Source organism: Notechis scutatus, chromosome 2 (genome assembly GCF_049901735.1).
Source record: "Notechis scutatus isolate UNSWTSFEM ecotype Mainland chromosome 2, rNotScu1.2, whole genome shotgun sequence".
In the NCBI taxonomy this organism is placed as follows: domain Eukaryota; kingdom Metazoa; phylum Chordata; class Lepidosauria; order Squamata; family Elapidae; genus Notechis; species Notechis scutatus.
Window position 1 is genome coordinate 256495351 of NC_142010.1, and position 12050 is coordinate 256507400.

Genomic DNA, 12050 nt, shown 5'->3' on the forward strand with positions numbered 1-12050 from the left:
CCAGATGAATATTGATGGATGCTGGTAGGCAGAGGCACCATTCCCCCCCCCCCCTTATTTTTGTCCCCAAAAACTTGCCCGATCACATATTTTTGTAGCGAAGCATGGGTACCCTGCTAGTTTAAAATATAAGGTATGTTACCTAACTGGCCAATTTAGGGGCAACAGAAAATATAGTCTTTATTGCGATTTCCCACCGTTGTTGAGTACTAGATTATTCGTGATAACAAATGAGTTAGCAGATGCCGCTTTTACTGTCTGAGAAATCTACCAAGGACATTGTGACTAATTTTTAAGCTTGCCAAGTGGATGTTGTCACTGTGTAGACAAGGTGCATCTCACCCTTATAAAAGAGGTGGCATAAAGCAGCGTTTCTCACCCTTACCAACTTTAAGCTATGTGGACTTCAACTCCCAGAATCCCCCAGCCAGCACAGCTTGCACGGGAAGTTGAAGTTTACATTTCTTTAAGTTGCCAAATTGGAAAAAAAAACACTGATCCCGATGCTAAACATTCTGAATTGCAAGGACTGTTTTCCCACAGATGAATGTAAAGCAAGTCACAAATGGACTGGCAATATGAACAGAAACTTTGCACCTGTGGGATTTGATGCTATTTGTCATGGATCACTGTCACTGGCATCATTTGAAATCCCCAGAGTTGTGAAACCTTGGCGCGCTTTGTGTCAAGCTATATTTATCAGGAATCCAGCTCTTCTGTGGTCATTTTACAGCCTTCCACATAAGAAATGGATGTAGTTATCATTACGGCTTCTCTGCCAATCCTTTAACCATGTTCCAAAAATCCAATTTCTCTCTTTTTCAAGGTAATTCGATTCTATTTTCCCCACAACAATCCTGTGAGGTGGATTGGGCTGAGAAAGAGTGACTGGCCCAAAATCATCCAGCCAGTTTTCACGCCTAAGGTTGTGATTGGCCCAAAGGCACCCAATCAGCTTTCATGCCTAAGGCAGGATTAGAACTCTCAGTCTCCTGGTGATTGGCACAAAATCACCAAGCTTGCTTTCATTCCTAAGGCAGGACTAGAAATCACCTTCTCCTCGTTTCTAGCCTGGTATCTTAAGCACTAGACCAAACTTTCTCACTAATTCTAAAGCATGTGTTTGTATGTAAATAATACACATATAATACTCCTGATTAATTTTATTAATTTACTCCTAATTTTGGATGTATAAAAGCAGTGTTTCCTTTTGTTTTACACACACCCACCCCTGATTCATGAAAACTGGTTATACATGATATCTGAATTCTAACTAAAATGCTGATATCTTTCTTTTGTGAATCATCCATGAAATTCATAAATTTGGATTCCTGGTCTCAGCGGAGAGTTGGATTTGGCTCTCTAGAATAGGACCATCCTTGGAGCAATCTGTGTAAAGGAAAAAAAAATCAAGCTAAAATTACGGTCTTAATCTAGAAACCTTAATGACAAATATTCCCTACACAGTGTTTTTTGTGTTTGTGGTAAAGAAAGGGTGCAGAGAAGAGCAACAAAAAGATGATTAGGGGACTGGAGTCTAAAACATATGAAGAAGATGGTGTATAATTTCGTTGTAAGAGGTGCAATGACAATAAAGTAAACTAAAGAATGGTTGCAGGAACTTCCTATTGACTATGTCTAGTCTAATGAAAAGAAGAACTAGGGGAGACATGATAGCAGTCTTCCAATATCTCAGGGGCTGCCACAAAGAAGAGGGAGTCAAACTATTCTCCAAAGCTCCTGAGGGCAGGACAAGAAGCAATGGAGGGAAACTGATCAAGGAGAGAAGCAACCTAGAACTAAGGAGAAATTTTGTGACAGTCAGAACAATTAATCAGTGGAACAACTTGTCTCCAGAAGTTGTGAATGCTCCAACACTGGAAGTTTTTAAGAAGATGTTGGATAACCATTTGTCTGAAGTGGGATAGGGTTTCCTGCCTAGGCAGGGGTTGGACTAGAAGACCTCCAAGGTCCCTTCCAACTCTGTTATTCTATTCTATTCTTGGTAATACAGGTGGTTTTTGCCTTGAGACCATTCATTTAATAGCATTTCAAAAATGACACCTGTGGGAAAAGTGTTTTACTTTCCTCACAATTACATCCGTTGCATTAACCCCCAAGGTCACATGATCACAACTCAGGTACTTGGCAACTGTTCGCATTTATGATCAATTGCAGCATCCTGGGGTTACGTGATCATGTTTGTGACCTTCCCAGTCAGTTTCCTGCAAATAATGTCAATTGGAGAAGCAGCATTCACTTAATGACCATGTGAGTCACCTTACGACTATGGTAAAATTGGTCACAGAATCAGGTCTGGTCACGGAATGTCTTGAGTTACAACTGCGATGATTTTATGACAGAATTCCAGTCCCAGTTGTGGTTGTAAGTTGAGGACTACCAGTAATTGTGACAGATTGTGGGGGAGAGATGAAAAAAATGATGTCCATAAACAACAAGAGAGAACAGATGAGTCAGTTGTCAGCTTATCTTATAAACAACAATTTAGCTCAAGTGAAGAGAAATTTGGAAAGAAGCATCTCAAAGCTTTAACAAAAAAAACAATTCCACCTTAATTAACTCACTGTACCGGAGACCGGGAAACTTTTACTATGATTTCCAAGATTCTGCATTTACTCCACCAAGTAGTAAAAACACCTTTGCTTAAATACCTTGGGATTTTTCCCAACTGTGTGACACTTGTCAGTAAGAAGTTGAACGATTACAAGGATTTTTAGGTGAAAAAAATTAGAAACAATCCAGAAAGATATAAAGAATTTAGACCAGGGGTGTCAAACTCAATTTCATTGAGGGCCGCATCAGGGTGGTGTTTGACTCAAATTCAAATCTTTATTGACAATGTACAATATGTGTACAATGAGATTGACTGAGCCTCCCTAGGAGATGATCTTGAGGAGCTGGGGTGGGTGTGGCCAGGGTGGGCGTGGCCAGCACAAAGTCACTTGTGCTGGGGGCGCCTGTGATGGCCCAATCACTCTGCCAGCAAAAACGGGTTCCTGAGCTCCATTTTTGGTTGCGATGGCCTCTGTTCTGACCAAGGCTTTTTGAGGCTGTAATTAAGCACACGCTTAGTTAAAACAACTCTTGTTTTATTTCATTGCTAGGAATTATGTTCATTCCCAGCCTGTAATGAGTCCCAAGCAGTCCCTCAAGATAAGCACCCACCTTTCTCTCCTTTGAATTGCTGCCAACAACTAAAGTGCCAAATAAACTATAAAAAACCAACCGAAGTACAAAGTCCACACAGAGCTTCAAGGTTTAATCCGAACAGAGCGAATGTCTTTGCTTCCTGCAAAGGTTTCTCTACCTTTGCATTTTCTTTATACCTTATGGGAGGGGCAATCACCTCCAAGCCTTACTCCCAAATCGCCCCTTTTGTCTTAGCTTCTCTAGCAGCTCTGCACATACGCGCACTGGGAACAGGCTCCCCTTGTTCCTCTGCCTCGCTGCTGCTAGGCTCCGGAATCAGCACACAACTGCCAAATGGTTCTGGCTCCATCTCTGCATCAGACGCAGGACCCTCATCTGAGTCCTCCCCAAACTCCTGGACTCCCCATTCTTCCTCACTGTCCGATTCCGCTGCTGTCTGCACCGGCTGCCGGCGAACCACAACAGCCTCCTGCAACCCTCTGCCAGTGAAAATGGAGCTCGGGAGGGCTGCCTTCTGAGCTCCATTTTTGCTGGGAGTGGCACTGTGGACTGGTCCTTCACTGTTTTCAGGGCGGCCCGCAAGCCAGATCTAAGCACCGCACAAGCCAGATCCGGCCCCCGGGGCCTTGAGTTTGACACCCCTGATTTAGATTCATGCAGACCTGCTCTTCTAATCTATGATCTTGACCAATTTATCACCACAAAGAGATGCTATAAGCAGAATTATAATGAAAAAGTTGGGAATTGTCATGCATCTTAATAAATCTCATCTAGTTCTTTGGTTGTAGATTTTATTTCCTCGAAAAATTCCTCAGGAATTTTGTTTATTTTCATTTTTTCTGCTTCTGTCAGGAAATCAACGTTTGTTGAGCTGGGTGAATAAAATTTTTATCTCTTAGTGTTTTTTAATTATTTATGTTTTATTTTAGATTATTCATTGCCCTGAGGTTCCAACGGGTAGAAAGGTGTCATATAAATTGCAGCAATAAATAACTCACGTATGACTGAAATACACAGAGGAACTGTGGTGAAGATCAGACCCCTGTTCATAGCTGAAGGAACATTAAACTGGCGCTGCGGACAAGCAAGCACCACTGAGATTTGAGAATAAAATGCATTTGTTATAATAAGCAAAATATTTTTGATGGCCGTAAAAAGGAAATCCAGTAATACAAATTAGGATATCACAACCACTTAGATCTTACATTTCATTTAAAACTACCTTCACTTGCCTTATCTCACTTTGCATGTGTGCAAATAGTTGTGTCTACACATCTATAAACACACACCATCTGTTTTTTTTTAAAAAGGAAGCCTTTTTTTAACACGCACAAAGCAAAAACAGCGGGGGAATGATGCACTGTGCCCCTGGCATCTCCAACAGCTGGATGGCCAGATGGTAACACTTCTTTTGAGCTCTGTTTCAGTTGAGCAGCTGTGACTTTAAATTGAGAAAACTTCACGATATGTTTTCTTTTTATCCTTAAACACCTTTTTACTGGTTTCCCAGGGTGCTGCTGCTATTCTGTAAGGAACTGAAAAGAGAAAGGGCATCATAATTTAAATCAGGAGTGTCCAACCTTGGCAACTTTAAGACATGTGGACTTCAACTCCCAGAATTCCTGGAATTGAAGTCCACAGGTTTTTAAGGTTGCCAAGGTTGGACCCACCCTGATTTAAAGCAACAGCTTCTGTGTTGGAATGAATTTTGTTTCCATTTATTCTGACCCATAGCTCTCTCAAACAGAAAGGGGCAAAGAGACTTAAAATAGCAAGATTATTCTCAGGATGTGTTCTTTATCATATATGGAGGATTTGGTCAGGTAAAGGACCATAATACCAGACTGTAGCCTTGAACATTATGAGATCTACTGTTTTTTTTCCATCTCTATCCCTACCATATTACTAATTTGTTTCTTAAAACCAGTATATAGATCCCCTGACTCCAAATTCAGTAAAAACCAATGGCTGAATAAGAAGGACAGAAGGTTAGTGGCTGGGTTCGTCCATTGTTGGCTAAGCCTCAAAGTTGGTTGGTTTAATTTTGGGTTAGAGTGTGAACTCTGTTACTCTGGTTTATTCCATAAACTGTGATAAAAAAAAAAGATTAGGGCTTTGGTGTGACTTGAGAGCCACCCATAGACCTAAGCCCTACGTTTAGCTTGGCTTATTGTTGTATGCCAATGCAGACTTTGGGCCAGAGTATAATTAAAGGAAATTGTGTTAACATCGGTTTGTAACCATGCTGGGATGTAGGTTGGTAGAATTTAGACATTTCCTGAATTAAGTGGTCCATTGGTCCTCTAGGAAAATGAAGTGAGAATAGCAGCTCAGCAGCTTTTATTTCTCCTTCTCTTCCCTTTCTCCTTTCCTTCCCTTTCTCCTTTCCTTTCCTTTCCTTTCCTTTCCTTTCCTTTCCTCTCCTCTCCTCTCCCTCCTCTCTCTCCTCTCCTCTCTCTCCTCTCCTCTCCTCTCCCTCTCCTCTCCTCTCCTCTCCTTTCCTTTCCTTTCCTTTCCTTTCCTTTCCTTTCCTTTCTCCTTTCCTTTCCTTTCTCCTTTCCTTTCCTTTCCTTTCTCCTTTCCTTTCCTTTCCTTTCCTTTCCTTTCCTTCCCTTCCCTTTCCTTTCCTTTCCTTTCCTTTCCTTTCTCCTTTCCTTTCCTTTCCTTTCCTTTCTCCTTTCCTTTCCTTTCCTTTCCTTTCCTTTCTCCTTTCCTTTCCTTTCTCCTTTCCTTTCCTTTCCTTTCCTTTCCTTTCCTCCCTCTCCTCTCCTCTCTCCTCTCCTCTCCTTTCCTTTCCTTTCCTTTCCTTTCCTTTCTCCTTTCCTTTCCTTTCCTTTCTCCTTCCTTTCCTTTCCTTTCCTTTCCTTTCCTTTCCTTTCCTTTCCTTTCCTTTCCTTTCCTTTCCTTCCCTTTCCTTTCCTTTCCTTTCTCCTTTCCTTTCCTTTCCTTTCCTTTCCTTTCTCCTTTCCTTTCCTTTCCTTTCCTTTCCTTTCCTTTCCTTTCCTTTCCTTTCCTTTCCTTTCCTTTCTCCTTTCCTTTCCTTCCTTTCCTTTCCTCCATCTTTTATTTTCTTTTCCTTCCCCTTTTTCCTTTCCTTCTCTCACCTCCTTTTATCTCCTCTTCCCCTTCCCTTCCCTTCCTTCCTTTTATCTTTTCTTTTCCTTTCTTTTCCTTTCCTTTTCCTTTCTTTTCCCTTTTCTCTTTTCCCTCTTTTCTCTTTTCCCTTTTTTTCTCTTTTCCTTCCCCTTTCTCTTTCTCTTCCCCTTCCTCTCCCCCCCGTAAAGGAAGTCAAAGTCTAATCCTCCACTTTCTCCCTCATTGTGAGTCCAGTGCTAACAGAGCTACCTCAGCCCTTTGTTTGTGTCCTGGGTCATACCAATTACAACAGCATCAACAATTAGAAATCTCTGGTTAGTGCAAGAATTGCTGGGGTAGCTGGTCTCTTAATTGTCAGGGCCAGCAGAGGTTGCTGTCAGGGTTATGATTTGACACTCTGCAGAATGGTGGGCGGCTTGTCTCCCTGACCAAGGTGAATGGCAAGGTAATTTCCCATGTTGTATGAATGCCATCCCCATTTCTGGGCTGGAATTCAACCGCCCCAAACAAGGTACAAGCCTTTTAGAGTGTACTTATTTTCTCACCCTAGTTCTGTCAGATACATTCCCTTCATTTTGCTTTCAGCTTAGTTGACAAGTCACTCCCATTTATTAGATTGGGCATGATGGATGTAAGACAGCAAGAGCAAGCGGGCACACATGAGCACAGAGTTAGTCAGTGCCGAGAACAGAAAACAACATGCCAAAGAACATCGAAGCATGCCAATGCCAACAGCCTCGCCCAACCTGGCAGCCACCCAGGTTGCAATTCCTCAGATTCCCCATTAGCATGGCGGAAGGCTGTCATTGCTAGCAGGACCAGCCAGATGCTTTTTGGCAACGGTATGATAAAAAGTAAGGTCAAATTTGAAACCTGGAAATTGATATGCAGATAGATGTCGCCTTGTAATTTTCTTGGCAACAGCATAAACGTGGTTGGCCAGCACAGGTTTCAAGATGGTTACATCCAAGCTGTAACCAGGGTAGTGTTCTGACCCAGACTTCGTAAACCGTAATGATGCACAAACTTATTTTTAAAACAAAAAACCTATTTTTTTTTCATTCCCAGCCAGAATTAATCTCAAACAGTCCCCCAAGATAAGCACACTCCTTTCAGTTCTTTGAAGTGCTGCCAAAAACAGAAGTATCCAATTAACTAGAAAAGAAACCAACCGAAGTATTAAAAAACAACAAACCAACTGAAGTACAAGGAGCTTCAAGGATGACGTGGAACCCATTGTGAACTACTTTGCTTCCTGCAAAGGTTTCGTCATCTTGGCCTGACTTTTATCCCTGATGGGAGGGGCAGTCACCTCCCAGGCTTACTCCCGAGTCACCCCTTTTGTTTCAGCTGCTCTTGCCTTCCAGCAGCTCTGTGCACGCGCGCATTGGGAACAGGCTCCCCTGGGTCCTCTGCCTCGCTGCTGCCAGACTCTGAAGGCAGCACCCCACTCCCAGATGATCCTGGCCCCATCTCCGCATCGGATTCAGGACCCTCGTCCGAGTCCTCTCTAGACTCCCAGACTGGTTCCCGTTCTTCCCCACTGTCCGATTCTGCTGCCGTCTGCACCGGCTGCCGGCGAGCCACAACAGGTAGACTCAAGCTGAGGTCAGCCAGGGGCAAAGAAGAGGGGATCAACTTATCTTCCAAAGCACCAGTAGGGAAGACAAGAAACAATGGATGGAAACTAATCAAGGAGAGAAGCAACTTGAAGTTAAGGAGAAACTTCCTAACAGTGAGGACAATCAACCAGTGGAACAACTTGCCCCCAGAAGTTGTTAGGGCTTCATCACTGGAGATTTTTAAGAAGATACTGGACAGGCACCTATCTGAAAGGGTATAAGGTGACTGACTCAAATTAATGACGGTTGCAGTGTCCTGGGATCACATGATCACCTTTTGCAACCTTCAGACCAGCAAAGTCAACGGGGAAGCCAGATTCACTTAACAACCATGTTACTCACTTAACAACTACAATGTTTTAACAACAATGGCAAGAAAGGTCATAAAATGGAGCAAAACTCACTTAACAAATGTCTCGCTCAACAACAGAAATTTGGGGCTCAGTTGTGGTCGTAAGTCAAGGACTACCTGTATTACAAATCTGGTGACCAGCTAAAAGCAATTCTCTATTAAATTAGAGAGCTCTAATCTAATTTTTATGCAAATTGCAATTAAAAATAGGCAATACACTGGTGACTAGGCATTTTGTTGTCATAATGCTTTCCTTTCCTTTGCAGGTAAATGAACTAATCATAGGAGGAAAGCCTTTTAATTTAAAGAGCACATTGTTGTGCTATTTTATGCAACTTTCCCCCCCTCAAGGTTCTGTTTTGTGAATGTGGACATACCTCGTTTGATTTTCTCACTTCTTTTGTATCCTAAAATATTACTTTGATCAGGTTATGGAAATGTGAAAATGTCCCAGGTAGACCTTTGGATAAATGATTATTTTTTTCCCCCCTTTTACCATTTCAGATCCTGGAATATCCTGTTGATCCTAAAGAGAATAAGTTTCCTTTTTTGCGTAATCCAGATATTTTGGTTGGAGAAAATGACTTGACAGCTTTGAGTTACCTCCACGAACCGGCCGTCTTGCATAACTTAAAAGTCCGCTTTTTGGAATCAAATCACATCTATACCTATTGTGGTGAGTATTGCCATAGGCATGGCTTTTGGAAAGAAGACAGGCAGGCCTCAACAACAGGTTGTTTTTTTTAATTTTATTGAACAAACACAAAAGAGAAAGAAAAGAAGATTAAAAACAATGGACATGGTGCAATCCTCCTAACCCACATAGTTGTCTTACGTCGCTAAGTCATATAAAAAATATATACATTCTATATATGTAGTATATAATATAATCATTTTTCATTTTCTTGATCCTCCCTCTTTTCTAGCCAGCAATAAAACTTATCCCATACTTTGTAATAATCCTATTCATCCTTATTTTTTAGTTCTTTTGTCAATTAGTTCATTTCTGTGCACATCTAAATTTTCCTAATTGTTTCTATTTCACTTGGAGTTTCTTTACATTTCCACAGTTGTGCATAAGCCAATCCTGCAGTTGTGATTACATGATCAACAACGGTTTGTTTAGTGACCGTTCAAAATTAACAACGGCACTGAAAAAAGTGACTTACGACCATTTTTCACACTTACGACCACTGTAGCCTTCCCTGGTCACGTGATCCAAATTCAGATGCTGAATCTGACTCATATTTATGATGGTTGCAGTGGCCCGGGGTCATGTTATCCGCTGTTGTGACTTTTTGACAAGCAAAGTCAACGGGGAAGCCAGATTCACTTAACAACCATGTGACTAACTTAAAAGCTGCAGTGATTCACTTAACAGCTGTGGAAAGAGAGGTTGCAAAATGGAGCAAAATTCACTTAAGAAATGTCTCGCTGAGCAACAGAAATTTTGGTTTTATTTTGATCTACCTATATAGGTAGTTCCTCGATTTACAACCACTCAATTTAACAACCGTTCAAAGTTATAACACCATTGAAAAAAAGTGACGTTTGACCAGTTCTTACATTGCAGCATCCCAGGGTCATGTGATCATCATTTGTGACCTTCCCAGCTGGCTTCCACCAACCAAAGTCAGCGTGGGAATCTGGATTCATTCAACAGCTCACGGTTCACTTAACAACTGCAATGATTTGCTTAACAACCTTGGCAAAAAAAGATCATAAAATCGATTACGACTCACTGAACAACTTGCTTAGCAACAGAAATTCTGGTCCCTATTCCAGTCGTAAGTCGAGGACTATTTGTAATGTTAAGTGTGCGAAATGGGGCAGAAAATGTTGCAGCTGTTTTCCTACTCGATAGCACATCAGGATTTATTATTTTTAATAAATAATAACTCAAGGTGGTGCACATATCTAGCACTCCTTCCTCCTCATATTTCTCCCACAAAAACAACCATTCTGTGAGGTTAGTTGGGCCGAGAGGGAATGACTGACCCAAAGTCATTTAGCTGGCTTTAATACCTAAGCCTGGACTAGAACTCAATTTTCTGAGTTGCTTAATGGCCATTGTAAAAATGGTCATAAAATTGAATCCAGGCATGAGATGACCTGACTGATGGCCACAATGACTTATGACTACCAGTGTATGTCTGTCCATCCACCCATCCATCCATCCATCCATCATCCATCCATCCAGTACAAGCTGAACCTTCTGGATATTTTTCAAGGGTAGGCTTCTGTATTGCAATAGTCCAAGAATGTATTGCAATAGTCCAAACATGAGATGATCACATGAGATGAGTGACTGGTTTTTTTTTTTGTTACAGGTAGACCTCAACAACCATTGGTTTACCATGTTCAAATGTTTTTAAATTTTAATTTTCAATAAAATTTATAAAAAGAAAAAAGAAAAACTCCAAAAACAGTCCACAAAGTATAAAACCTCTTTTCAATTGTTACTAGTAACTCACAACTTTGAGTGGTTCCCTCTTTCTTTGATCTGGGTGTATATATGCATATCTGCATCAGCATCTCATTAAGGAATTCAGAACAGCGTTTTAGCTTCACAACAGCTTTGAGAAGTAAGAGAAAATATGATGTGCTGAATAACTTCAATTTTAATAAATGAGATGGGGGAAGAAAAACAACCATTGGTTTAGTGACTACTTGAAGTTACAGTGGCACTGAAAATGTTGACTTATAATAGGACCCCTGCAGCATTTCTGTGGTCATGTGATCAAAATTCGGGTGCTTGGCAACTGGCATGTACTTCTGAAAGTTGCACTGTCCTGGGATAATGTAATCACCATTTGTAACTTCCCAGCCAGCTTCCGATAAGCAGAGTCAATGGGGAAACCACATTCATATAACAATTGCATGATTCACTTAACAACTGCAGTAATTCGCTTAACAACTGTGGTAAACAGGTCATAAAATGGACACAACTCACATAGCAACTGCCTTGGCTTAGCAACAGAAATTTTGGGCTCAGTTATGGTCCTAAGTCAAGGACTTCCTGTAGTTTCTACACAAATTAGCCTCTATGTTATTTCAAGTTCCACGGTAGAAAATTTAGAGAATTTTCTGGTTAAGACCTAACTTTGCCAGCTTAGGAAACTTGTAGCAGTTGAATTTTAATCTGGAAGACCTTCAAACTTGCTGAACCTATTAAAAAAAAGCAGGGGTGAGGGCTTCTGCTGCTTGCTTATTTATTTAAATAGCAGGCTGCAATGAGGTTGTAAATTAATGCACAATAAAAAAGCCCGTTTACACTATGAAGTGACCAGTGAGTCATATTTGAACTACTCTGCTTGTGGTTGTTCGTGCCTCTCTTGTTTTTGTATCATTTTAAGCGTTTGCGTTTCTCATTATTTTTCAGGTATCGTGCTTGTTGCCATAAATCCTTACGAACAATTGCCAATTTATGGACAAGATGTCATCTATGCCTACAGCGGCCAAAACATGGGTGATATGGATCCTCATATTTTTGCAGTTGCAGAAGAAGCATATAAGCAAATGGCCAGGTGAATGCAAAGCTTTCTTCCTTTCTACCGATACATATTTTCAAATGGAGACTGAGATTACCCTATGCTCTTTTGTTCTAAATAGAGTTTCCTCTTACAGAAAAATAGTTGGGCAGTAAAGCACATGGTGACTGTACTCTTCGTTTGCTCTGTGTGATGCTTTAATATAAACAGAATTTCTAACGGGCCCCTTCTCCTTTTTCCACTGATCGTTCTTAGCATGACTGACTTTTCGAGTGAGTCAGCTCTCATGACATGTCTAAAGAATGACGTCCTCTGTTT

General features: G+C 41.1%; 1 protein-coding gene across 4 annotated transcripts in view; it reads left to right on the forward strand.

Annotated features, from left to right (window-relative positions):
* The window catches only part of MYO5B (myosin VB), a 330775-nt gene that overhangs the window by 104954 nt on the left and 213771 nt on the right, over nucleotides 1–12050 (forward strand). For all 4 annotated transcript variants that reach the window (XM_087958648.1, XM_087958649.1, XM_087958650.1 and 1 more), the window contains exons 3-4: nucleotides 8746–8917; nucleotides 11624–11768. In XM_087958648.1, the coding sequence (XP_087814774.1) occupies nucleotides 8746–8917; nucleotides 11624–11768 (317 nt within the window). The remainder of the gene's footprint in view (nucleotides 1–8745; nucleotides 8918–11623; nucleotides 11769–12050) is intronic.